Consider the following 24948-nt stretch of genomic DNA (forward strand, 5'->3'; position numbering starts at 1 on the left):
ATCTTTATGACATTTAATTATGCATTGTGTGTGTGTTTGTGTAAGCACGTGTGGTGAGGTGCTTACAATTTTGGATAGCTGGTTCTTCCAAGTGAGGAATCAGGGAATCGAACTCAGGTCCTCAGACTTGGGGCAAGTGCCTTTACCTGCTAAACCATCTTGTCATCTCCAAATTTAACTTATTTAGAACCAATATGCAGGGCTGGAAGTGGATCTGCTGTCACAACCAGAGGGAGGTAGAGGCAGGAAAATCAGAAATTCAAGAGACCCTGTCTCACAGATCAAAACAAAAATAAAATCAAAACCGTGCAGCACTGTTACAGAAGGAGAGAACTTTAAACTACTCAAAGGGTAAAAGCATGCTTCATTAGCCAAGCGTGAAAACAAACAAAAGAACTTTCCGGAACATTTTTCTGAGAATCCGAGAGGGGAACTACCAAAAAAAAATAAATAAATAAACTTCCCGTAAGCGTGCCACTTCCGGACAGGACACTGGTTCGGTGGCGGGCGTGTAGACCGGAAGTCTGTCACCTTTCCCAGCCCGCCTATATCCGGAAGTGACGTAAAGCGGGGTTGCCGGAAGAAGTGGCGAAGTTACTTTTGCTTTGCGCTCAGCCAGCGCTGTTGCTCCGAGCTATTCCCCGGCTTCAGAAGTTACTTCGGAAGTGCTGAGGGGGAGCAACTACGGGTGCGGACACGGAGGCAAATGCGCAGGGGGCGGCGGAGCAGGTGGGGCTGGGCAGGGTCCGCGGGCGGCCGCGGTCCCGCTCAGCGCGCGCCCTCTTCCCTCCCTCTGCCGCAGCTCCCGCCTCCCGCGGCCGTTTCCAGGGCAACGGAGTAGGAGCCCCGAGCCCCACCACTTCAAGACCGCCGGTGCAGTCATGAGCCCCGCCTCCCCCTGGTGCTCGGAGAGGGGCGGGGTCTGGAGTGAGGTGGGCGTGGCTCTGCGGGGCGTGGTGTCGTGTAGGCGAAGCCTATGATTGGTGGGTGGGAAGCAGATGGGGCGGGGCATGGTGTAGATAAAGTCTGTGATTGGAGGTTCCTGAGCCGTGGATGTTGCTCCTTGGGGCGGGGCCTGGCTCATTGGTGGGGGCTTGAACCCGGGGGTATAGAGAAGAAATGGACAGGGGAAAGTATGATTGGTGAGTAGGGGGCGAGGCTAATGGGTGGGGCATAGCATTGGGAAATCTTGATTGGTTCCTGGTAGGCGGGGCCTAAAGTTAAGTGGGTGGAGCTTGGAGGCATTCGCATGGAGGGCGTGACATATAAAAGCTTATGATTGGCTTCTAGGGATTGGTATGGGTGGGACCTAGGCTGGAGCGGGCAAAACGTGTGTATATGCCCAGTTGTGGGGGGGGGATGGAGTACCAAGAGTCCTGATAGGGTAAGATCAGGGGTCTGTATTGGGGTGGAGCAAAACCCTGACGAAACCTGTAGTAGGAGGGTATGGGTTGTGGCCTGATGGGAAGGGCGGGTCCAAGTAAGGATGGCTTATGACAGGAGCGCAGTGGGTGCACACAAAAGAAGAACTTGAGAATTGTTGGGCTCTCTTGGTGTTAAAGCAGTGGAAACTGTCAAGGCGGGTCATGATTCATAGGAGGAGGGAACAGTGGCCTGGCAGGAGAAGTGGGTGGGCATTGTTAATGTCGGTCGGATGTTTGTATGGGACTAGGGCTGGCAGTGGCAGCTCAGTATAGAAGTATAAACACTGAGGTGTAGTGGCACAGCCCTGTGATGCCAGCCCTTGAAAGGTCGAGGCAGGAGTGCTGGATATCCCAAGACAACCTAGAATCATGAGTTCCAGGGCCTGGGAGGTCGAGGCAGGAGATGTTTGAGAGGTTCAGCCTTCAGCATGAGATCTTATCACAAAAGAGACCTCGAGCCTTGGAAGGAGAAGCGCCCCTATCATGACCTGTAATTGGCTGGGTCCCCTGTGTTCACCAGGCTGCTTCGTGACCCACCATGTCTTCCCCCACAAGTTCTCTGGATACCCCGGCGCCTGGTGAGTGACCCACTTCCCCTACAGGGCCCCCCACAGTGCTGGAGAAACTCACTGTCCCCTCTCCCATCTAGGGAATGGTTCTCCTCAGCCCAGTACCTCCTCGGCTTCGCCCACCATCAAGGAGGAGGGGCAGGAGACTGACGCCCCTCCAGGCTCTGAAGGGGCCAGCTCTGCCTACATTGTAGGTGAGACAGGGAGACAGGTGGGCTTTTCCTTCTGTTTCCCTTTGACTTCTCTGACTCATTCTCGGGGGGCTACCGACCTGCAGATCTTTCCCTTGCTGTTGCAGCCCTGTCCTCACCCTCACTTCGGGACCTCCCATGGCCTGTCGCTAGACTGCTTTCTGTCTTTGTCACTCTCTCTCTCATGGGCTCTGCTCACCCCAAGTCATCTTAGAGCCAGAGGATGAGCCCGAGCGCAAGCGAAAGAAGGGTCCGGCCCCGAAGATGCTGGGTCACGAGCTGTGCCGCGTGTGTGGGGACAAGGCCTCCGGCTTCCACTACAATGTGCTCAGTTGCGAAGGCTGCAAAGGCTTCTTCCGGCGCAGCGTAGTTCATGGTGGAGCTGGGCGCTATGCCTGTCGGGGCAGTGGAACCTGCCAGATGGACGCCTTTATGCGGCGCAAGTGCCAGCTCTGCAGGCTGCGCAAGTGCAAGGAGGCTGGCATGCGGGAGCAGTGTGAGTGCGGGGAAGGGAAAGACGGGGGCGTTCTGAGAGGGGGAGTCAGTGCGGGTGCACTCCGCCACTGAGGTTCACTCTCCGGCATGCAGGCGTGCTTTCTGAGGAGCAGATTCGAAAGAAAAAGATTCAGAAGCAGCAGCAACAGCAGCCACCCGCGACTGAGCCAGCATCAAGCAGCTCAGCCCGGCCTATAGCCTCCCCTGGCACATCCGAAGCAGGCGGCCAGGGCTCCGGGGAAGGGGAGGGCATCCAGCTGACAGCGGCCCAAGAGCTGATGATCCAGCAGTTGGTTGCTGCGCAGCTGCAGTGCAACAAGCGCTCTTTCTCCGACCAGCCCAAAGTCACGGTATTGTCTTGCTCAGCCCTGTGGGCAGGGACTTATAGGGCAGGAGAGTCCCCATGTGACCCTGGTCTCCTGTGTCCCAGCCCTGGCCCTTGGGTGCAGACCCTCAGTCCCGAGATGCTCGTCAGCAGCGCTTCGCCCACTTCACGGAGCTGGCCATCATCTCGGTCCAGGAGATTGTGGACTTTGCCAAGCAGGTGCCAGGGTTCTTGCAGCTGGGCCGGGAGGACCAGATCGCCCTCCTGAAGGCATCTACCATCGAGGTAATGGCCAGGCTTTAGAACAGAGCCCAGAGCTGAATGTAGTGAGTGCCAATGGGTCCTACTTAACCCTTGCGGGATGTGGTCAGCAGGAGTGTTCAGTCCTAACAAGATAGCTGGAGCCTCCAGTGAGCCAGCTGGGGACAAAGGGAAAATGGGCTGAGGTAGAAAATAATGATGGGCTGGTAAAGAGGAAATATTCCTCCAGGACTTTTCCTTTTGGGGTTTTCAAGACAGAGTTTCACTATAGCTTTGGCCCCTGTCCTAGACCAGGCTGGCCTCAAACTCACAGAGATCCACCTGCCTCTGTCTCCTGAGTGCTGGAATTAAAGGTGTGCGCCACCACCGTCCAGCTTCCACAGGACTTTTCCAAGGAATGGATATTTGAGCCAAATCAAGGATAGTGAGGAAGTATTGGATGTCAGCTGTATGCAAAGCTTTGGTCTAAGTGCTAAGAGTCCAAACGCTAGCCTCCACCTCTTGATTATGTGGGGCAAGTGTCCTTGGATGGGCCATGAGTGGGCGGCAGATGGGGAGGAAGGAAGGCTAGGAATGTGGCCTGGCAGAGGGCGGGCAGGTAGTTGGTCTTAGCACATTGACTTTGGGCCAGCTGAGAGCCTGTATCTTGTCACCACTAGATTATGTTGCTGGAGACAGCCAGACGCTACAACCACGAGACAGAGTGCATCACGTTCCTGAAGGACTTCACCTACAGCAAGGATGACTTCCACCGTGCAGGTCTGTGGAGGACACTGGCTCAGGGTTGCACCTCCAGGTCGGGCACTGGCAAGACCATGTTTATCAAGGCCAGGTGCATGGGGAGGCCTTTGCTCTCACCTGGTACTCTGGCAGAAATTAGGAAGAAGCACCCACTGCTGAGGCTGACTCATGCGCTCTGTCCTGGGAACTCACCTGGCTGTCTGCCTCGGTGTAAGACATTCGGGCTGAGGATGGAGCAGCAAGCTCCAGTTTGGGCTTCCCGTCATGTCTCTCAAGAATGACTCCAGCCCTTCCACTATACAACAGCATCCTAGGATTCTTCTGGTGTGGGCTTGGCAGGCCAGGTGTTGGGGAGAAGAGCATTTGCCCCAAGGGTAAAGGCCCTGTAGCCAGCCTTGAAGGAACCACATGGAGCCCCAGGCAGCCAAGCCTAGGAAGACGGGACTGCAAAGACTATTAGGCGTCCATCCCACCCCACTCTGCCACAGGCTCAGCCACTCGTGCTCAGAGCCTCACAAGGACCGGTGGTTCTCTGATACTGCATTCCCAATGTGTCTGTCCTTAGAGCAGGCCATGTTTCCTCTGCTAGGAGGATCTGACCGACCTCCATCCTCCTCCTTGGTCCAGCCTCTCCCAGGATCTGAATGTGCACCCATCAGCACAGTCCAGCATTAGGGATTAGCATTCACTGTCTCCTGCTTGGAGCTGGGGGACAACTCCAGTTTCCCTGGAACCTGCCCAGACGGTTTTGTTTTGTTCTCGGTGTCTCACTGTGTAGGTTAGGGCAACCTAGAATTTGTTACCCTCAACAGAAGGGGGTGGATTGGGTTGGGTTTTAAATCACTCTTCCAAAACCTGGCACACAATAGGCACACTGAAATAATAGTTCATGAGTGAGCCATAGCATGTCTGCCCCTGCGCAGTGGGAGCCACTAGGGGTTTTTGTGTGTGGCTTGGCCTGCCCCCTTTCCCTCTGCCTCCATGAGGGTAGATTTGGGACCTGAGAGGATGTGACCTTCCGGCGTATGTAGGGAGGAAGGGTGTGGGTGCTGTCTTGGCTGCTATGTAATAGACACTCATAGGTCTGCCGTGGGAGGAGCAGAAATGCCTGTTACTGGCTGTTCCTCCTCACCATCCGAGGACCCTGGGACTATGGTCAGGGTGTGAAGCTGATCTGGGACCATGCTTTCAGGCTTGCAGGTGGAGTTCATCAATCCCATCTTCGAGTTTTCTCGGGCCATGCGTCGGCTGGGCCTGGACGATGCAGAGTACGCCCTGCTCATTGCCATCAACATCTTCTCAGCGGACCGACCCAATGTGCAGGAGCCCAGCCGTGTGGAGGCGCTACAGCAGCCCTACGTGGAGGCTCTCCTCTCCTATACACGCATCAAGCGGCCACAGGTACGGGAGCTGCCATTCCCTAGCAGGGCAGGCTTGGTGCTGGCACTAGGTTGTGCACGTTGGGGCATGCTGAGCCTGGGGTCTTCCTTTCTTCTTGGATCCTAGTCTCAGCTGCATCTGTTACAGGGTCAGTAGAGACGTTCCAACTTCTGGGTTGGATTCTAAGTTACCCGAGCACTCTCAAGACTTAGCTGGTCTGTCAGGGCAGTGCCCCCAGCAGCACATACCTCCCTCCTCTTCCCCCTGCAGGACCAGCTCCGCTTCCCGCGAATGCTCATGAAGCTGGTGAGCCTGCGCACCCTCAGTTCTGTGCACTCGGAGCAGGTCTTTGCATTGCGACTCCAGGACAAGAAGCTGCCGCCTTTGCTGTCTGAGATCTGGGATGTGCATGAATAGGGTCGCCATGAGTGCCCGTCTTGGTGGCATCTTCTTGCAGATGGACGCTTCGCCTTTCCTCCTGGGGTGGGAGGACATAGTCATGGCCCATCCTTGAGGGGCTCGACACTGGCACTTGCACCAGGAGGCCCCTCCTGACCCACCGAGTCTTCCAGGAGGGATGAGGGTCACAGGTCCTAGCCTCTGGCCTTCTCCAGCTCCCTCCCACCCAGCTTACACCTCAGCCTCCCATGCCATGCACCTTGAGCGGGGAGAGGCTGGTGTCTCTCCACAGTGGGAGACCACAGGTCCCCTCTTCTCCCCTTTTTATTTAATAAAAACAAAAACAAGAAATAAAGCCTGAGTACAAGTCAGCCCTTAGCTCCGTGTGAGGAGTGGAAGGGGTGGGTCACCTCCGTGTGAGGAGTGGAAGGGGTGGGTCACCTCCTTTCCCAGGTGTGAGGAGTGGAAGGGGTGGGTCACCTCCTTTCCCAGGTGTGAGGAGTGGAAGAGGTGGGTCACCTCCGTGTGAGGAGTGGAAGGGTGGGTCACCTCCTTTCCCAGGTGTGAGAAGTGGAAGAGGTGGGTCACCTCCTTTCCCAGGTGTGAGAAGTGGAAGAGGTGGGTCACCTCCTTTCCCAGGTGTGAGGAGTGGAAGGGTGGGTCACCTCCTTTCCCAGGTGTGAGGAGTGAAGGAATGGGTCACCTCCTTGCCCAGGTGTGAGAAGTGGAAGGGGTGGGTCACCTCCTTTCCCAGGTGTGAGAAGTGGAAGGGGTGGGTCACCTACTTTCCCAGTTGACTCTTAGTCTGGGGGACTTGGGAGTGGACTGGGTGCCCAGCTGAAGAGAGGTGGCCTTGCACAGCATAATTTGAGGCACTGGAGGGCCAGAGGGCAAGGTGGACAGAGGCCCATCGGCAAGGGGAGAGTAGCTTTATGGGGGCAGGTTTCCAAAGTTGGAGCTGAGCATCTGGCCGTGAATGTCATAAACAAGCCAGGAAGGGATTTGTGGAGCAACAGAAGTTATGTGGGAACACTTAGGGAAACTGAAAAAGGGAGCCTTTTCTGGCAAAGGTAGGCCCCAGGGCAGCATCCACCGTCGCAATCCTCTTGCGTTCCCGCAGGGGGCGTTCGGGAACTGCTTCAGGTGTCTGGGGGCGTGTCCTCGGGCTGTAGAATCATGAGGGGCGGGGCCGTTCGCCGGAGGGCGTGGCTCTGCGATCAACTAGGGGCAGGGGTGTGATTTGCCCGCTCTTGCCGGCCAGGGGCGGGACCAGCGGACGCACTGCTGCTCTGGGCCTGCGCGCATAGGGGTCAGGGGTCACGGCGGCGTATTTTGTGGCGGGAAAAGCTGTTTGATGCGGGTAAGGAAGAAGGGCAGTGGGGCGCTCGGAGGTCAGCGGAGGGCTCGAGCTAAGGGTTCGCTAAGTATCTGCAGCCTCGGGCAGAGCAGGGCAGGCAGGGCTAGCTCAAGGGACGGATCCGTGGAGCTGAGGAGCCGGGGCGCGTGGGACTATCTCGGTGTGGGCTCCGGCGTGCCGTGAGCCTGGCGTAGAGGTGCGGAAGCTACGGGGAGCTGCGGGGCACTTGAACGAGAAGCAAGGCGAGAGTATCAGGAAGTCCAATAAGTAGGAATGGGCAGGGCGTGGTAGCCTATGCCTTTTATCCCCGCACTAGGGAGGCAGAGGCAGAGGCAGGCAGATCTTGAGTTTAAGGTCAGTGAGTTCCAGGATAGCCAGGGCTACACAGAGAAAGCCTGTCTCGAAAAACCAAATTAAAAAAAAAAAAAAAAGGAATGGGAGAAGAAGCAATGACTCGGAACTAGAATGCCTTTCTTTTACTTAGTGCGTGTGCGCGCGCCATCTGAGGACAGCTTTGTGGATTGCTCTCTTATTCCACTATATGGGTTCCCCACGATCAAACTCAGGCTGGCCAGCTAGCGCCATTATTCACTCCGCTGTCTCGCCGGGCCCCATGTGATGCTTTATATAATAAAATAAGCCAGTGATACTGGGTGGGGGCAGCCTGCTTACCCGGCCTGGTGTTTGGTGGAGGAGGTGAGACACAGTCCCAGAGCAGCGGCACTGGAGGGTCCGAGGAGGAGAAAGGCAAGAAACTCAGTGTGTGAGGTGTCCTGGGGGAAATGAGGAGTTGGGTGGGTGATAGCGGCCCTCATCACCGCATAAGTGGGAGCCAGGACACACCTGCGCTGCAGGCTGGTGCAGATCTGGAGAGCATCCCGTGAGCGGGTGGGTTTTGCAGTGGGGTTGTGTCCTGAGGGGAAGGCGAAAGCTGTGCCTCCAAGGTGACTGTCATGGGAGCATCCCTGTCCAGAATAAGGGGAAACTAGGGTGACAACAGTTTGTGGGAGTGGGAGATTGTTGAGTGCCAGCCTTCCAGGGGAGGTCCAGGAGATTGTTGAGTGCCAGCCCTCCAGGGGAGGTCCAGGAGATTGTTGAGTGCCAGCCCTCCAGGGGAGGTCCAGGAGTACTTGGATCCGGCAGACCTGGGAGAGCCGATTTGAAACATAAACAATTGTTCAGCTTCTGGTAACAGGAGTATGGCACGTTCTGGGGCTGCTAGGGTAACTTAGACCTTGTCTCAAACTGAAAAAGACAGTTGGGGATGAAGTTCAGTGTTACAGCCTACGCGCACACACACACACACACCCGGTGGTGGAACTCCGCTGAGTTACATTTCCCCAGGCTTGGGTCGTGGGTGCCACCAGAGCCTCTGTCAGGGAGGTGTGGTAGTGAGCGACAGGAGAAAGCAGTTCCTTATGGCAGCAGCTTCCCCTTCCCCTTCAAGGAAGTGTATCTGCACTTCGCTCCTGGTGAGAAGGTGCACTCCTTATCTGTGCCACGCAGAGCCATGCCCCTTGCTTGGAGTCAGTGGTCCTCAGCAGTGCCCAGTGGCTTCGTCTGAGCCAGCTCTGTGCCTGTCTTTCCCTCACAGACGGCTGCTGCTCCACCATCAGCAGCCACTGCGGTGACCTCATCTGTCAGCTGGACTTGGGACAGTGCAGGCCACACCTGCCTGCTTCTCCTGGGACCCTGTCAGGGACATCTTTTTCTTCTATACTTTGGGGCCTGACATAGCATCTTCAGCCCCTTTCCCAGATCCAGATCCTTACTCCCCACCTTTTAAGAATCTGATCTTGGAATCCATCATGGTACTAAACTTGAACCCATGATCCTCCTGCCTCAACTTCTCAGGTAGCTGTAGGATAATCATTTCCTTAGCTGTCTTTGTCCTTTTTAAATATAAAACAAAAGTGGAAGCATGCCATCCCACACCTTGGTTTACCTACTAAAGACAAAGCCTCTTTGAGGAATCTCCTATCACCATGTGGCTTCCTCATTCCTTTATACAGCTGCATAGTACTCCATTGAATGCTACTAGGGTTCTATTGAAACTGTCCCCCTGGGGAGGATATTTAGGTGGTTTCCAGTCCTTAGGGATTTTAAACAATGGTACCGGAAATAACCTTGTAAAAGCAGGTTCTTCATTTGCCCCAACCTGTTAGGGTCAGCTCTCACATACAGAATTGCTTGCTGCCTTTAACACTTTTGGTTTTTTGTTTTGTTTTGTTTGTTTATTTTGACTGAGGTGTCAAACTGCATAGCTGTGGGGAGACACACATCTTCCAGAACGTTCCTTAATACATCCTCAGACCCCATCAGTCTCCTGACTCTGGAAGCCGGCAATCTTATGACAGGTTCTCAGGACATATTTTGCCCAAGAACCTTTAAGGTTGATTTTATTTATACTTGAAGTGTTTGCTTGTGTGTACGTATGTGCACAGCGTGTATGCAGTGCCTGCAGAGGCCCTTGCTGCCAAATCCTCTGGCACTGGAGTTACTGACGGCTGTGAGCTGGGAACTGAGTCCAGGTCCTCTGCAAGAGCAGCCAGTGCTCTTGGCTGCTGAGCCGTATCTCCAGCTCTCAAGGGTTTACTTTTAAGGTTTATTTTATTTTTAGGTGTGTGTGTGTGTGTGTGTGTTTGTATGTATGTGTGTGTGCAGTTCCCCTTGAGGCCAAAAGAGGGTGGCAGAGCCCTGGAGCTGGTATTAGAGACAGTTGGTGGTGCTGGGAACAGAACAAGAAGTTTTTTATTGTATTGCAATCACTCTCCCCTCCCTTGTCCCACCAGGTCTCCCTTCTATTGTCATGCCATCCCCTCCCACACACAGAGCAAACCTTGATTTTTTATTACTTACAGAACGTTTTCTGTTCTTCTCTCTGACTGTGGATGAGCCTTTCTGTTCCTCCGGAAGGAGAGCATCCTGGTCTTTTCACAGACACGGCGCACATGGAAGGCTTGCAGGTCCTGCTGACGTGTTTGTTTTGTTCAGTCTCATAAGAACTTTAGGTCTCCTGCCAGGTGGTGGTGGCAGCAAACTCCTTTAATCCCAGCTTTCAGAAAGCAGAGACAGGCAGATCTCCAAGTTCGAGGCCAGCCTGGTCCACAGAGCGAGTTCCAAGACAACCAGGGCTTCACAGGGAAATCCTGACTTTAAAAAACAAAGCAAAAGACCTTCAGATCTCTACACAGTTCTCCTTGAAGTTGGCCTGGGCCAGTTTTGTTTTTCCGACCTTGGAATGCAGGTATGCCAGCCATCCTATCACTAGGGATTAAGGCCAGCCTTGTTTTATTACAACAGTAGGAGAGCCGGCAGCGGTGTGCCAGGTGTGGGCCATGTTTGGTGCCTCTAAGCACCCCCCCCCTTGGTTTTGCCTCATTCAGGAGGGGCTTCTCACAGGCGGGGGCGGCTGCCCCCTGGAAGTCATTTATATGCTCAAGTTTGCTAACCCTGCAAACCAGAGCTATGCTTAGTTGATTCATCGTGAGGGACAGCGGGGGTACGGTCTTGGTTGAACAAAGAGCAAAGACTGTAGTAAAACTGTTGACTCCGAACGCGCTGTGGTGGTGTTGTAAAGCCGGAAGCTTGTGTGCTCACGGCAAAGGCAGCCATGGCCAGAAACACTGGGTTCATCGCCTGTTTGATTCTGAGTTAGCTTTGGATTGTTAACTGTTGACAAGTTTCTCACTCCCCACATCTGCTTGGGGTTGTGGCCCACACTGCACAGTCTTGCTGTAGGTGAGTGTGTGTGTTCTGCCCTGTTGTGTAAGTGGTCAAGCGTCCCCTCACTGGGGCTTCTAGGCAGGTGTTCTACCACTGAGCCCTGTTCCTAGCCCTCTGGTTTTTGTTGGGTGTATGTGTTTGCTCCCTTGATTTTACAATATTTTTAATTTTTTTTGTGTATGAATATTTGTCTGCCTGTAGATCTGGTACCTGTGGAGGTCAGAAGAGGGCATCGGATCCCCTGGAACTGTTATATATAGTTATAAGCTGCTGTGGGTGCTGGGAATTGAGCCTTGATCCTCTGCAACAGCAGCCAGTGCTCTTAACCACTGAGCCATCTCTCCAGCCCCTGCTTGCTTCTTTTTGAGATAAGGTCTGACCATGTAGCCCGATTTGTGTGGAACTCACTATGTTGACGTGGTTGGAACTGAGCTCACGAGGTTCGCTTGCCTCTGCATCCCAAGCTTTGGGATTAAAAGTGAGCGCCACCACACCTGGCCCCTTTGCTATTTATTTTGATATACAGTCATATTAAGTTGCCCATGCTGGCTTTGAACTTGTCACCCTCTTTTTTTAGTGTCCTAAGTTGCTTGTGGTGGCTCAGCTAAGCGCCCAAAACTAGAACAAGAAAGACCCAAGCTGATTCACCCCTTGCTCTCCAAAGGTCCTGAGCAGCCTGGGACAACCCTCCTGTCTGGTGGGCCTGGGCACATACCTTGCAGGCCCTCAGTAGTGGAGTCTTCGGTCTAGATGTGGGGTGATCTTCAGAAGTGGACAAGGGTTTGCTTGAACCTGGGGCAGCTGTCTGGCCTCCCTGCTCTGTGTGTGTGTGTGTGTGTGTGTGTGTGTGTGTGTGTGTGTGTGGTGTCTTTCCTCTGTAACAGTTTCCAGAGTAGAGGGAGGTGACTGCTGTCACGCTGCCCCCCAGTGCCCCTGCACTGGCACTTTCCTGTACACTCTGGCATTCATGTAGGGTGCTCTCTGCCTCCTCAGCAGACCCACACTCACTCCCCAAATGAGCTTGAAGCCTGCCAAGGTCATGTCCACTGCACCCCAGAGCCTTGCGCACCGTTTACTGAGTCGCAGTGGTCCTCTTCAGCGCATGGCTAACACCCCGTCCCATCTATATCTGCAGTCTGCTTACCTACAGATGCCGTGGATGCCGCTGGGTTTCAGCCCGTGATGGCAGGTACCAGCCAGGCCTCACACCTTCAGAATAGCTGTGCTGGCTGGGAGACCTCTAGACTTGGGCCGCAGTCAGGAGATGTACACAGCCCCTCGCTGCTGTGGGCTTTGTTTGTTTGTTATACATGCTCCTGGACTGGGGGGCGTGACGGGACCCCTGGATTCTTTGATCCTTGCTCCTGGGTGTTTTGAATGTCCACACTACTTGCTTCCTGGTGCTGGTGGTGTTCGACTTCCCCTTGCCTCCTCGGACCTGAAAGCAGCAGCCAGGTTTGATTGGACTTAGAGCTTCGGTTTGTGTTACTGCGCTGAGCTGGTTCTCACTGTGGTGAGAGCATGGTTGGAGCCGAACGGCTCGCTTTGCAGGCTCGGCACTGACTGCCCTTTCAAAGGCAGAGACCTACTCCTTGGGTGCCCACCACCTCCTAGTCACATTTGGTACTGGGGGACGGCTGAGTGTGTAAGATGCCTGCCGGGCAAGCAGGCAGGTGAGAAACCAGTAGTGGCCTGTCTGTGACCCTCGCACTGAGGAGGCAGAGACAGGCAGCTCCCTGGGGCTCAGTGACAGCCCACCTAGGCTACTTGCAAACTCCAAGTCAGAGAAAGACCCTTCTCATAAAAACGAGGTGGGCAGTTCCTGCAGGATGGCATCCGCATATGAACATGAACCATCAGTGGACTCGTCAGTGGGGAGCCGCTTGTGCGGCTACTCATTTCCCAGTGTCGCCAGTTAGGGACCAAGCTCTCAACACAGGTCTCTTAGGATACCACGTACCCAGGCTGTAACTGAGGAACGGAGTGGCATGGCTTTCATTCTAGTGTGTCCTGCACCATGTGGGGGGGGGGCGGAGCTGGCAGGGCTGTATGTTTGGGGGCACTATATTTGACCACTGTGGAATCTGGAGAAGGGTCGGGGTTCTGTGAGGGTGAAGTCACTGCAGAATGTACCATGTTTGGGTTTGGTCATGGTGAGGGCATGGGCTAAGGGGTTTGGGGATGTGGGGAGGGGCTATGCTCACAAGGTGAGAGGAGTGGACATCACGGTGCCAGCTGTTAGTGAAGGTCCATCGAGTGTGGGGAATTCCTAGGCTTGTGGGTGGAAGGCGTACATGAAAAGGTTTGGGACCATGGTGGGTGCACAGCAGGAGTGGGAAACGACGTTCTACTTAGGTCCTCATCGAACCCCAACTTGCCCACAGGATGGATTTTAAGCGGAAACAAGGACCAGGCCCTGGGGTGCCCCCAAAGCGGGCTCGTGGGGGCCTCTGGGATGAGGATGAACCATCGCAGTTTGAGAACTTGGCCATGCTGGAGGAGGATGAGAATCTGCAGGAGGCAGAGGAGGAGCTGCAGCTGCCCCCAGAGGGCACTGTGGGCGGTAGGTCCCCACCTCCTGAGGTGGAGATGTGAGATGCCGGCATCTGTTTTCAGTGGGGTTCCAGCTGTCGCCCACCACCTCTGCCCACTTTCCTCTGAGCAGAGAGTGGCTACCTCTGGGGGGAGACCCACCCACGAGCCTCTCTCTTCCCAGGGCAGTTTTCCATTGGAGACATTGACCCGCGCTGGCTGCGGCCTACCCTACGTGCCCTGGACCCCAGCACGGAGCCGCTCATCTTCCAGCAGCTAGAGATTGACCACTATGTGGGTGAGCTGGCAGGGGAGGCGGGACATGGTCCACCTCCTCCCTGTGGTGTGGGAGCCAGGCTCAGAGCACTGTAAAGTGGGTTCAGCAGGTGAAGGCACTTGTCACCAAGCCTGACTTCAGTCCTCAGAACCCACGTGGTGAAAGGAGAGAACCAGCTCCCAAAGGTGTCTTCTGATTTCCACACCCGGTGTGGCTCATGCATGTCCTCCCTACTCATAAACAACGCTGCTCAGTGGTGGAGCCCTGCCTAGAATCCCCCAGTGAGGGGCTGGGGTGTGGCTCACTGTTAGATCCCCTGTTTAGAGTCCCCCAGTGAGGGGGCTAGGGTGTGGCCCAGGTCTGCGCTAGACCTCAGTTCTCGAGCTTTGGGCAAGGGGCTGGAGGTTGAGAACACTCATGCAGAGACAGACTGACACACAGACCTTCAACACTGATACCAAAAGCCCCTCTTTATTAGCACCATGTAAGGCTTAAATACACTGCAGTCAATGGACAACAGGTGAAAATCCCATCCTCTGATCCTCTAAGCTAGGCACAGCTTCTAGTATCTTTAATTATAAGGTTCTAGGAGGGAAGAGCAGCTGAAGGCCGGGACTCATTAGTCCCAATACCCAGTAGAGGGCCTGGTTCTATCTCCAGCACCACGGGGTGGGGGTGGGGACACACAGTTGGCTTTCACTGTGTGTGGAGGGCACTAGGAAGGGCTTTGAAGGGTGTTGGGCCTCAGGACCTGAGAGGTATTCTGTGACCATTCTCCCAGGTTCAGCGGTGCCACTTCCAGGAGGGCCCCCAAAATCTCATAATTCCGTGCCCATACTGCGGGCCTTTGGAGTCACCGATGAGGGCTTCTCTGTCTGCTGCCATATCCACGGCTTTGCACCCTACTTCTACACCCCTGCACCTCCTGGTGAGTGTCCCTGACCTGTGGGGCTTGTTCCTGGACCCCAGAAACCCTCTTGCTCTTCTGACTGGCCTTCCACACCAGGTTTCGGGGCCGAGCACCTGAGTGACTTGCAGCGAGAGCTGAATACAGCCATCAGCCGGGACCAGCGTGGTGGGAAGGAGCTCTCGGGGCCAGCCGTGCTGGCCGTAGAGCTGTGCTCCCGTGAGAGTAAGTGTGGCTTGGAGACCAGTGGGGTGGGCGGAGCCCAGGTGGGTGCCAACCGCCTTTCTCTGCAGGCATGTTTGGATACCATGGTCAGGGCCCCTCTCCGTTTCTCCGCATCACCCTGGCACTGCCCCGCCTTGTGGCACCGGCCCGCCGCCTCCTGGAACAGGGTATCCGTGTGCCGGGCCTGGGGACCCCAAGCTTCGCACCCTATGAGGCCAACGTGGACTTTGAGATCCGGTGTGTTCTGTCTTCCCCTACCCTGCTTCTCCCCAAGCACCCGGGTGGCCTTGCCTGCTGACCCCACCACCTCTCCAGGTTCATGGTGGATGCTGACATTGTGGGCTGCAACTGGTTGGAGCTCCCAGCTGGGAAGTATGTTCCGAGGGCAGAGAAGAAGGTAAGGGGCTTCCTGGTGCAGGGGCGGAGAGCCCCGGGCTCCCTGCCACTGTTGCTGCCCACCGTGTGCTTTTCCCCAGGCCACCCTGTGTCAGCTGGAGGTGGATGTGCTGTGGTCGGATGTGATCAGTCACCCACCAGAAGGGCAGTGGCAGCGTATTGCCCCCCTGCGTGTGCTTAGCTTTGACATCGAGTGTGCTGGCCGCAAAGGTCTGTCCCCAGAGCCTGGGCTCCTCCCCTCTGGGCCTGTGGAGGGATGAGTGGGTGGAAGGAACGCTCCCTCCAGGGATGTCTTCGAGTGCTAGTTGGCCCAGGTGGGTGTCCCACCCATCTGACTGCACAGGAGCAGCGTGAGTGGAGCATCGGCCACTCAGTGGGGCTGCCCACGGGGCAGGGCAGGGGAGGACTGAGGCCCTATACACCTCATCTCTGCAGGCATCTTCCCTGAGCCAGAGCGTGACCCTGTGATCCAGATCTGTTCCCTGGGGCTGCGCTGGGGTGAGCCAGAACCATTCTTGCGCCTGGCACTCACGCTGCGGCCCTGTGCCCCCATCCTGGGTGCCAAAGTGCAGAGCTATGAGCGGGAAGAAGATCTGCTCCAGGTGGCTCCTCCCTCCTCAGATACCCATTCAGCCTCTGTCCCCAGCTGACACCGTGTCCTTGGGCTTGGGGGCTGTGGACTTTCTGCTAAATCTTTTCCTGAGTTCCGTGACACTTTCACAAGTGCCAAGGTTGTCGTGAACATTCTGGAAATGAGGGTATCTGAGGCAGTAGACAGCCTGGTTGACCCTCTGTGCTCCCCCACAGGCCTGGGCCAACTTCATCCTTGCCATGGACCCCGACGTGATCACCGGCTACAACATTCAGAACTTTGACCTCCCATACCTCATCTCTAGGGCGCAAACCCTGAAGGTGAGGAAGCTAGGAGCCTCCCAGATCTTTCCCTGGGGCTGTCCTTGCGCTGGACACCTCTGCCCATGGCTGTCACCAGCCACTCAGGCATCCTGGGCTGGCCTTTGTTCTGGAGTCCCAGATGTAACCTACTCTGCTCCAGCTGGAGGCGGAAGTCTGTTGACAGGAGCCTCCCTGAGAAGTCAGCCCTCCACACCGCAATGGCCGCTTGCTTTAGAATTCACTGGCAAGGCATGGGGGAAGATGAAGGCTTGGAAGAGGAAAGCGGGTGTTTGTCTTGGTGGGTGGCAAAGGCTGGGTGCTTTAGAAAGGGCTTTGTTCATGCCAGCCACTGATCAGCTGCACACTGGAGGCTGCAGAGGTGACCCTCTGGGTGTCAAGGCGTGGGATCATGGTGTTTTGTGAGTTCAAGGGCAGACCCTCCCAAGCCTGGCTTCTAGTGTAGGCTTCCTGGTCTGCATCCGCTTGGGCCCTCTGCCTCACTGCAGACCTGCATCTGCTTGGGCCTCTGCCTCACCGCAGGCCTGCATCTGCTTTGGGCCTCTGCCTCACCGCAGGCCTGCATCTGCTTGGGCCCTCTGCCTCACCGCAGGCCTGCTGCATCTGCTTGGGCCCTCTGCCTCACCGCAGGCCTGCTGCATCTGCTTGGGCCCGCTGCCTGACGCAGTGCGGTTTGATCCTTTAAGGACCAGCTCTGTTGCAAGTGGGGTCACAGGTGATGCACAGGAGAAGTCAGCGTCTTTTGGGGCTTCAGTTCAGCCCCAGATAGGCTATCTGGGTTATTTTCCTGCTTTCTGTAGCAAGTTCGGTGATGAACAGGCTGAGCAGACCTTACTGCCCAGCTGCATGGAGACATTAGCCTTCATGTCCTGGGTGTCTGGCCCTCGGCCCCTCTTCCCCCTGATGGAGACAGACACTAGCCTTCATGTCCTGGGTGCCTGGCCCTCGGCCCTCTTCCCCCTGACTCCCTCTGTCAGTTTGTCCCCCAGCTCCTGTCAGTACCTGTCACCAGTGTCACCAGCCTCTCAGCCCTGTCACTGGCTAACTCTGCCCTCAGCCGCCATCGTCCAGCCCCAGGAGTGCCCTGGTGGTTCCTGTCCCTGTTCTGTGGTCGTGTGGCCAGGTTCAGAGTGAGGGTGACCAGCTCTGCCCACTGTCCCTCCCCAGGTGGACCGCTTCGCCTTCCTGGGCCGTGTGATTGGTCTCCGCTCCAACATTCGCGACTCCTCCTTCCAATCAAGGCAGGTGGGCCGGCGGGAGAGTAAGGTGGTCAGCATGGTGGGCCGAGTTCAGATGGACATGCTACAGGTATGCAGGAAACCACTCAGTCTCAAACCCAAGCTACGCCCACCTCCTATGTGCCTCAGTCTCCAGGCCCCACCCCACAGCTCTGAGGCCCTGCCCCACCCCAACCCGCCCAGGTGCTGCTGCGGGAATACAAGCTCCGTTCCTATACATTGAATGCTGTGAGCTTCCACTTCCTGGGTGAGCAGAAGGAGGATGTGCAACACAGTATCATCACTGACCTGCAGGTGCCACCCCCCCCCCCAGATCCTCCCGGTCGGTGGTCCCTCCCTACCCCTGCCTGAGCCCCGCCCAAGCCGGCCTGGGTCCCTCCTTACCCCCCCCCCCTGAGCCCCGCCCCACATGCTTATCCGCAGAATGGGAATGAGCAGACGCGCCGCCGCCTGGCGGTGTACTGCCTGAAGGATGCCTACCTGCCGCTTCGGCTGCTCGAGCGCCTTATGGTTCTGGTGAACAATGTGGAAATGGCACGTGTCACAGGTGTGCCCCTTGGGTACCTGCTCAGCCGAGGCCAACAGGTCAAGGTCGTGTCTCAACTGTTGCGCCAGGTGGGTGGCTGTGCCTGGTTGGCCACATCCACCATACACACATGCACACACTGGTCCTGGTACCTGGATACTCACCGCCCCGCCCCTGCCCCTTCTCCAGGCCATGCGCCAGGGGCTCCTGATGCCTGTGGTGAAGACTGAGGGCGGTGAGGACTACACAGGAGCCACTGTCATTGAGCCCCTTAAAGGGTGAGGTTGCTGCTGGGCGTGGTGGGACACTCACGTATGACATCCTAGCACTCTGGAAGGGTTCAAGGCCAGCCTGGGCTCCTTGAGACTCTGTATATAAAAATTTTAAAAGGTAAGGGCCCAAGGGTAGGGGCAGGATGGGGGCTGACTTCCCCCAAATCCTTCTCAGGTACTATGACGTCCCCATTGCCACGCTGGACTTCTCCTCTCTATACCCATCCATCATGATGGCCCATAATCTGTGCTACACCACACTGCTACGGCCCGGGGCTGCCCAGAAGTTGGGGTATGCTGCCTTCATCCAGGATGTCCCCCAACCCACCCTGAGCCCTGTTTCACATCTTGATACATCAGGCCCAGAAGTAATGGTCCAGGGAAAAGGAGACCTGGGAGTCCAGGACTTGAGATAGGCCGTGGATGTGGGCTAACGGAGAGGCTGACCTGGGGGAGGCTCAAGGGAATGCTGGGGTCTGGGGGATGCTGGAGCGAACAGGCCTGAAGCCCAGTCTCTGTGCCTCTCTCTTTTCCAGCCTCAAAGCAGATGAATTCATCAGGACACCCACTGGGGATGAGTTTGTGAAGTCCTCTGTGCGGAAGGGCCTCCTGCCCCAGATCCTGGAGAATCTGCTGAGTGCCCGCAAGAGGTGGGCTCTGGAGCCACTGCCTGGCTGTGCTTAGATCCCCGGGTGACCTGTGCAGATCTTCTGTAGCTGTGTCTCCAGGAAATGAGGCCCCTTTCCAGGCAGTACCCTCTGCTGGCTGGGTCTCCATTCTGAGCAGGGCACAGCACACCCAGCTCTGTTTGGGCCCTAACCAGTGTCCATGCCTGGTGCCTCCCTGAGACCCATGGTCCCTTAAACAGCCTTTATCCTGCCTTCACCCAGGGCCAAGGCTGAGCTGGCTCAGGAGACGGACCCCTTGCGGCGCCAGGTCTTGGATGGACGGCAGCTGGCACTGAAAGTGAGCGCCAACTCTGTATATGGCTTCACTGGTGCCCAGGTGGGCAAGCTGCCATGTTTGGAGATCTCCCAGGTGAGCCTTTGGGGTGCTCATGGGTGACGAGGTTACTGTTGGCCTGCATTTCGAGGTCAGCTGGGGCAGAGGGGGTGTCCCAGTAGGCAGCTGTTGGCCTGCATTTCGAGGTCAGCTGGGACAGAGGGTGTCCCAGTATGGCAGGAGCCGCAGTGTCAGGCATCCTCTGCATCCTAATGTGGGGTCCTCAGAGACCAGAGCACCTGTCCTTGGCCCTCCTCGCACATGGCCTAGTGGGACAGGGACCCTAGTCTCAGGTAATGTTTGTAGTACAAGTGACTCCCGGGCCTCTGCCAATGGGTCAGCTGAGATGGGTACTTGGGATACAGGGTTGCTGGACACCCCTACCCCAGCGGCAACACCTCTGTTCATCCCTTCCACAACCCTAGAAAGAGAAAGGGGGAGAGCCACCCAGTGGCACAACCAGGCTGGATGTGTTGGGTTACTTGATGACCACTGTGCGTGGTCTGTGACTGACCCTGCTGTAGGCCCGCGGTCTGACTGACCCTGCGCAGGCCTGCGGTCTGACTAACCCTGCTGCAGGCCTGTGGTGCTGCTGTGCATGGTCTGACTGACCCTGCTGCAGGCCTGCGGTGCTGCTGTGTGCGGTCTGACTGACCCTGCTGCAGGCCTGCGGTGCTGCTGTGTGCGGTCTGACTGACCCTGCTGCAGGCCTGCGGTGCTACTGTGTGCGGTCTGACTGACCCTGCTGCAGGCCTGCGGTGCTGCTGTGTGCGGTCTGACTGACCCTGCTGCAGGCCTGCGGTGCTGCTGTGCATGGTCTGACTGACCCTGCTGCAGGCCTGCGGTCTGACTGACCCTGCTGCAGGCCTGCGGTGCTGCTGTGTGTGGTCTCACTGACCCTGCTGTAGGCCTGCGGTGCTGCCGTGCGTGGTCTGATTGACCCTGCTGTAGGCCTGCGGTGCTGCCGTGCGTGGTCTGATTGACCCTGCTGCAGGCCTGCAGTGCTGCTACTCAGTCGGGTCACAAGCCCAGTACTTTGCTCTCTCAGCAGTGAGCAGTGACACCTCAGGAATATTTAGGTAGGGAATGTCCAGAGCAGGTGACAGAATTTTCACGGAATGGGTTCAGAGGTCACAGAGGCCGTGACTGACAGAAGCTGCTGTTTACTCCAGCTCCAGCTCTCTGATCCCAGGCCCAAACCAGGGTCCCTGTTAACTCCCCTTGTGAGCATAGACCTCTGGTGTGGCTCCAGGGCTCAGGGAAGCTGATTGCCTGGAAGGACGGTGTCTCCCAGGAGCTGCGCTTTGGCCAGACCTGCCTCTGCTGGAGTCACCCCCTGTCTGCTTGCTGTTCTCATTCCAGTGTGGCTGTTCCTAGCTTCCTACAGGGGTGGGGTGGGCATTGGCACCTTAGGTCTTCTCTCCTGGCCTCTTATGGTGGGATAACAAACTACTGAGCCATCCAGAACAAAATAAGGAAAAAGGAGCATCGAGCAGGTGGACAAGACAAGCCAGCTGTGAATTTCTGAGATGTCCCCATGACCACGTGGAACCCAGACAGTCGGAGCATTCTGTCCACACGCCAGTACCCACCAGCCTCGTCCTCGTTTGTGAGGAGAGACAGATCAGGATGTGGTGCTGTGGGCTTGTATTCAGTGGGAGAGCCCCTGCCTAAAATGCTCCAGTGAGGAGCTGGGTGTGGCCCAGAGCCTCTGCTTACTCTCCATTCCCAGACCAGCGGTGGGGATGGCTCCTTGTCCTCTGAGGATGCACATACTTTGGAGAAACAGCCTCCTGTCTCCTGGACTTGGACATATGGTCCGCGAAGCTCATAAGTGGCAGAGATGTGTCCGGACCGAGCTGGGTCTTCACTCTTTCTGGTTCTGCTCCTAACAGAGCGTCACTGGATTCGGGCGGCAGATGATTGAGAAAACCAAGCAACTGGTGGAGTCCAAGTACACTGTAGAAAATGGCTACGATGCCGATGCCAAGGTCAGGGTCTGGGCGCAGCCGGCTGCTCCCCAGGGTCCTTGGACTGCCTACCGTGACAGAAACAAGCCTCTCACATGTACCCCGGCAGGTGGTCTACGGCGACACTGACTCTGTGATGTGCCGATTTGGTGTCTCCTCTGTGGCTGAGGCGATGTCTCTGGGTCGGGAGGCTGCCGGCTGGGTATCGAGTCACTTCCCATCGCCTATCCAGCTGGAGTTTGAGAAGGTGCGTGTGTGCCCTGCCTCAGCTCAGTGCAGACAGCGGGGTCTCGGCAGTTAGTGGAGTTTGAGAAGGTGCGTGTGTGCCCTGCCTCAGCTCAGTGCAGACAGTGGGGTCTCTGCAGTTAGTGGAGTTTGAGAAGGTGCGTGTGTGCCCTGCCTCAGCTCAGTGCAGACAGTGGGGTCTTTGCAGTTAGTGGAGTTTGAGAAGGTGCGTGTGTGCCCTGCCTCAGCTCAGTGCAGACAGTGGGGTCTCTGCAGTTAGTGGTAGCCTTTTTTCACTGTGTGCTACAGAGCTGACGCTGCAGGCGTGGGGGTCTTGCAGTGCTCTGGGCCTGCTCCCAGCTCCATGAGCTTTTTAGGACGCAGAAGCCCAGTGTTCTGGGTTCTGAGACTGAGGCCTCCCTTGCACAAACCTGTGGTGTGCATGGGTCCTGCAGTGTTAACCGGTTTCTTCCTGCTGCTCAAATATGTGCCCCTGGCGACCCCAGTGCTTGGCTCTAGACTCACTGGGCTGTCTCCTCTCATGGCTTTGAGACTTCACTGTGTCTCCTACCTGGACTTCATGATTTAGGGCCCAGCTCTAGGCCTATGCTATGATGTCAAGTGGGGTTCCTAGGGTGCTGGAGGGTATCAGGCCTCCTAGGGTTCATTCTCCCAAGGGCAAGGGCCTTCCTTGCCTGTCCTGCTTCTGATGGGTCTTGGGATTGGAGGTGGGGGATAGTGCACAGGGTCACCACCCTTGGGTCCCTTCTAGGTTTACTTTCCATACCTGCTCATCAGCAAGAAGCGCTATGCTGGCCTGCTCTTCTCCTCTCAGCCTGATACCCATGACAGAATGGACTGCAAGGGCCTGGAGGCTGTGCGCAGGGACAACTGTCCCTTGGTGGCCAACCTTGTTACATCCTCGCTACGCCGAATCCTCGTGGACCGGTGTGTGTGTGTGTGTGTGTGTCCCCGTCCCTCCTAGACCCAGAAGCCAGCCTCCCTCAGACCCATGGGTCTTGCTGTGACAGTGAGGCAGTGGTGAATTAGACTGGCTGCCTTAGGTGATGGCCTCTGGCCTCCTGCTTCTGCACTACTGCAAACCCCGACTCAGCCTATAGTGCCCGCCCTCAGTGATGAAAGCTGCAGCCCATCGTCAGCAGCCCCTGGTGACTCTGTCCATTATCTCAGGGACCCTGATGGTGCCGTGGCCCATGCCAAAGATGTCATCTCGGACCTGCTGTGCAACCGCATAGACATCTCCCAGCTGGTCATCACCAAGGAGCTGACCCGTGCAGCGGCCGACTACGCGGGCAAACAGGCCCACGTGGAACTGGCTGAGAGGTGGGGCAGTCACACCGCCTCCTGCAGCTGGGACCATTCAGCCCTCCCCAAACCTCACCCACCTCCCCTGTCCGCAGGATGAGGAAGCGTGACCCCGGCAGCGCGCCCAGCTTGGGAGACCGAGTCCCCTATGTGATCATTGGTGCTGCCAAAGGCGTGGCTGCCTACATGAAATCGGAGGTCAGGCCCACCTGGGCTGTGCCCCTCCCAGAATCTCACTTCTGCTTTCCTCTGGGCGGTCGAGCCCCTGGGCCTGACCATAGTGCCTCCTTGTACAGAGTTGGCTGCTGTGCCATCTCCGCCCCTCCCCGCCCTGCGTGCCTGTACCTCCATTTGTTTTATCTTCTCAAGCCACCCAGTGAACTGGTTCTTAGCCTGTGACTTCTGACCCCTGCGCCCCCTCCATGGCCCTTCCTGCCCCTGGGTGCACCCCTTTGTCACACCCCTAGGGTATTGTCCATGGCTCCTCCCTGGCCCCCTGGTAACCGCGACCCGCCCCCAGGACCCCCTGTTTGTGCTGGAGCACAGCCTGCCCATCGACACCCAGTACTACCTGGAGCAACAGCTGGCCAAGCCACTGCTGCGCATCTTTGAGCCCATTCTGGGCGAGGGCCGTGCAGAATCTGTGTTGCTCCGTAAGTGTGACCCCATGGAGGGAGTGTGGGCAAGAAAGGGGTAGGGGCGAGACTATCAGCTCCTCTCTTGTAGGTGGTGACCACACACGCTGCAAAACTGTGCTTACCAGCAAGGTTGGTGGCCTCCTGGCCTTTACCAAGCGTCGCAACTGTTGCATTGGCTGCCGCTCCGTGATCAACCATCAAGGTGAGACCCAGGACACAGCGCTTCTACACCCACTGGTGGGGCTCTGCCACAGGATCCATTCTGCCTGCGCTCCCGCGAAGGGTCCTCGCCCGCTCCGGGTTTCCCCAGGGGAGTTTTCCCCACACACTCAGGCCCTTGTTCTCTAGCCCTGGGGACTTTCAGAAGCCGGGATGGGCAGCGGGTGGAGAAGAGCAGAGATGCAGGGATGGAGGCTAGGGCCTGGCTCAGTCCCAGCACCCTGTGCCGATACCCGCCCCTCCCCCAGGAGCTGTGTGTGAGTTCTGTCAGCCACGGGAGTCAGAGCTCTACCAGAAGGAGGTGAGTGAGGTAGGGGCTGGAGCTGGGGCAAGCCTGACCCCCACAGCCCTGCTCAACCTGCTGTGTCCTTAGGTGTCACACCTGAATGCCCTGGAGGAGCGCTTCTCACGCCTCTGGACACAGTGCCAGCGTTGCCAGGGCAGCTTGCATGAGGATGTGATCTGTACCAGGTGCACCTTCCCCCACTTGCTGCCAGACTCCTGACCCAGCGGGGAGACCTCACTGAAAAGTGGGCAGGGTCTGCCTAGGCTAGGCGCCCGCACAGCCTCCCCAAGGGTGGGGCCGGGCTTTCCCCAGGGAACGGGCGGGTGGGGCGCGTTCCCACGCCAGGTGACAGCTGATATACGGCTGGCTACCTCTCGGGGCACTGCTGTTATCGGCTTCCCTGTGCCCGCTAAGCAAACAGCCCCCTCCCCTGGGTGGGCAGCAGGTAGGGGCCAAAGTCCTGGGAACGGCCCCTGACCACCACCCTTTGCAGCCGCGACTGTCCCATTTTCTACATGCGCAAGAAAGTACGCAAGGACCTGGAGGACCAGGAGCGGCTGCTGCAGCGTTTTGGACCTCCAGGTCCTGAGGCCTGGTGACCTGATAAGGGACAGAGAATAAAGTTCAGACTTTTTGCTACTGGCTGTGTGTTGTGGTCTCGGGGAACAGGTTGGGTTTCATGGTTCAGGTGCAGTACAATTCCCTGGGGCCTCAGTACCTCTACCTGTGCCCACACAGGGCTGGCATCTCTGTTTCCCTTCTGAAAACCCGAGTAAGATCCCAGCGCTCTGCTTTACTCCTCCCCATGGGGCTGGTGGTCGCCCAGCTGGCACTGGGTGCTACCTACCCTGTTTCCTTCAGGCCTGGGGTAGTTCTTGGCACATAGACATCCACACCTCAGGGCAGCAAGGGGACCCTCCCTGACGCTGGTACTTCCACCATGGGGTCCTGGTGGTCGGTCTGCCTGGGCTTCCCCACGGCTCTTGGGAGATCCCCTGTCCTCACAGCTGTTCCTGGGCCTCACTGCCCCGTGTCATCTCGCCCTGGTCACCCTTGGCTCCTTCCTGTGGCATCCTGTTCCCAGGGCCTGCAGCCCCTCATGTCTTTGCCCTTTCTCAGCAACTTCTCT

At 57.0% G+C, this 24948-nt stretch overlaps 2 protein-coding genes across 5 annotated transcripts; both read left to right on the top strand.

The window, feature by feature from the left end:
* Positions 1 to 562: 562 nt before the first annotated feature.
* Nr1h2 (nuclear receptor subfamily 1 group H member 2) lies at positions 563 to 6147 on the top strand. Of its 3 annotated transcripts, none has more exons than XM_041649467.1 (10): positions 563 to 688; positions 803 to 932; positions 1945 to 2002; positions 2074 to 2187; positions 2390 to 2680; positions 2773 to 3029; positions 3110 to 3289; positions 3925 to 4024; positions 5199 to 5407; positions 5657 to 6147. In XM_041649467.1, exons 3-10 carry the CDS (start codon positions 1963 to 1965, stop codon positions 5801 to 5803), a joined length of 1338 nt encoding a protein of 445 aa, XP_041505401.1. In that variant the 5' UTR covers positions 563 to 688; positions 803 to 932; positions 1945 to 1962; the 3' UTR covers positions 5804 to 6147. The 3 variants fall into 3 exon arrangements, with proteins under 3 accessions (XP_041505401.1, XP_041505412.1, XP_041505420.1); XM_041649478.1 differs by having other exon boundaries at positions 2399 to 2680; XM_041649486.1 differs by lacking the exons at positions 563 to 688; positions 803 to 932; positions 1945 to 2002 and having other exon boundaries at positions 2292 to 2680.
* A 927-nt stretch (positions 6148 to 7074) lies between these two features.
* On the top strand, positions 7075 to 24449 carry Pold1 (DNA polymerase delta 1, catalytic subunit). Of its 2 annotated transcripts, none has more exons than XM_041650529.1 (27): positions 7075 to 7145; positions 13253 to 13431; positions 13585 to 13698; positions 14459 to 14605; positions 14684 to 14809; positions 14878 to 15046; positions 15125 to 15206; positions 15286 to 15415; positions 15641 to 15807; positions 16013 to 16117; positions 17285 to 17425; positions 17539 to 17649; positions 17779 to 17970; positions 18071 to 18159; positions 18329 to 18445; positions 18690 to 18803; positions 19044 to 19191; positions 21051 to 21146; positions 21235 to 21372; positions 22123 to 22298; positions 22542 to 22694; positions 22772 to 22874; positions 23197 to 23329; positions 23403 to 23516; positions 23782 to 23834; positions 23907 to 24004; positions 24313 to 24449. In XM_041650529.1, exons 2-27 carry the CDS (start codon positions 13254 to 13256, stop codon positions 24416 to 24418), a joined length of 3300 nt encoding a protein of 1099 aa, XP_041506463.1. In that variant the 5' UTR covers positions 7075 to 7145; position 13253; the 3' UTR covers positions 24419 to 24449. The 2 variants fall into 2 exon arrangements, with proteins under 2 accessions (XP_041506463.1, XP_041506470.1); XM_041650536.1 differs by lacking the exon at positions 7075 to 7145 and adding an exon at positions 7201 to 7338.
* Positions 24450 to 24948: the final 499 nt, after the last annotated feature.

Source organism: Microtus oregoni, unplaced genomic scaffold, assembly GCF_018167655.1.
Source record: "Microtus oregoni isolate MIOR12 unplaced genomic scaffold, Mior012 000000F_ref0000247, whole genome shotgun sequence".
In the NCBI taxonomy this organism is placed as follows: domain Eukaryota; kingdom Metazoa; phylum Chordata; class Mammalia; order Rodentia; family Cricetidae; genus Microtus; species Microtus oregoni.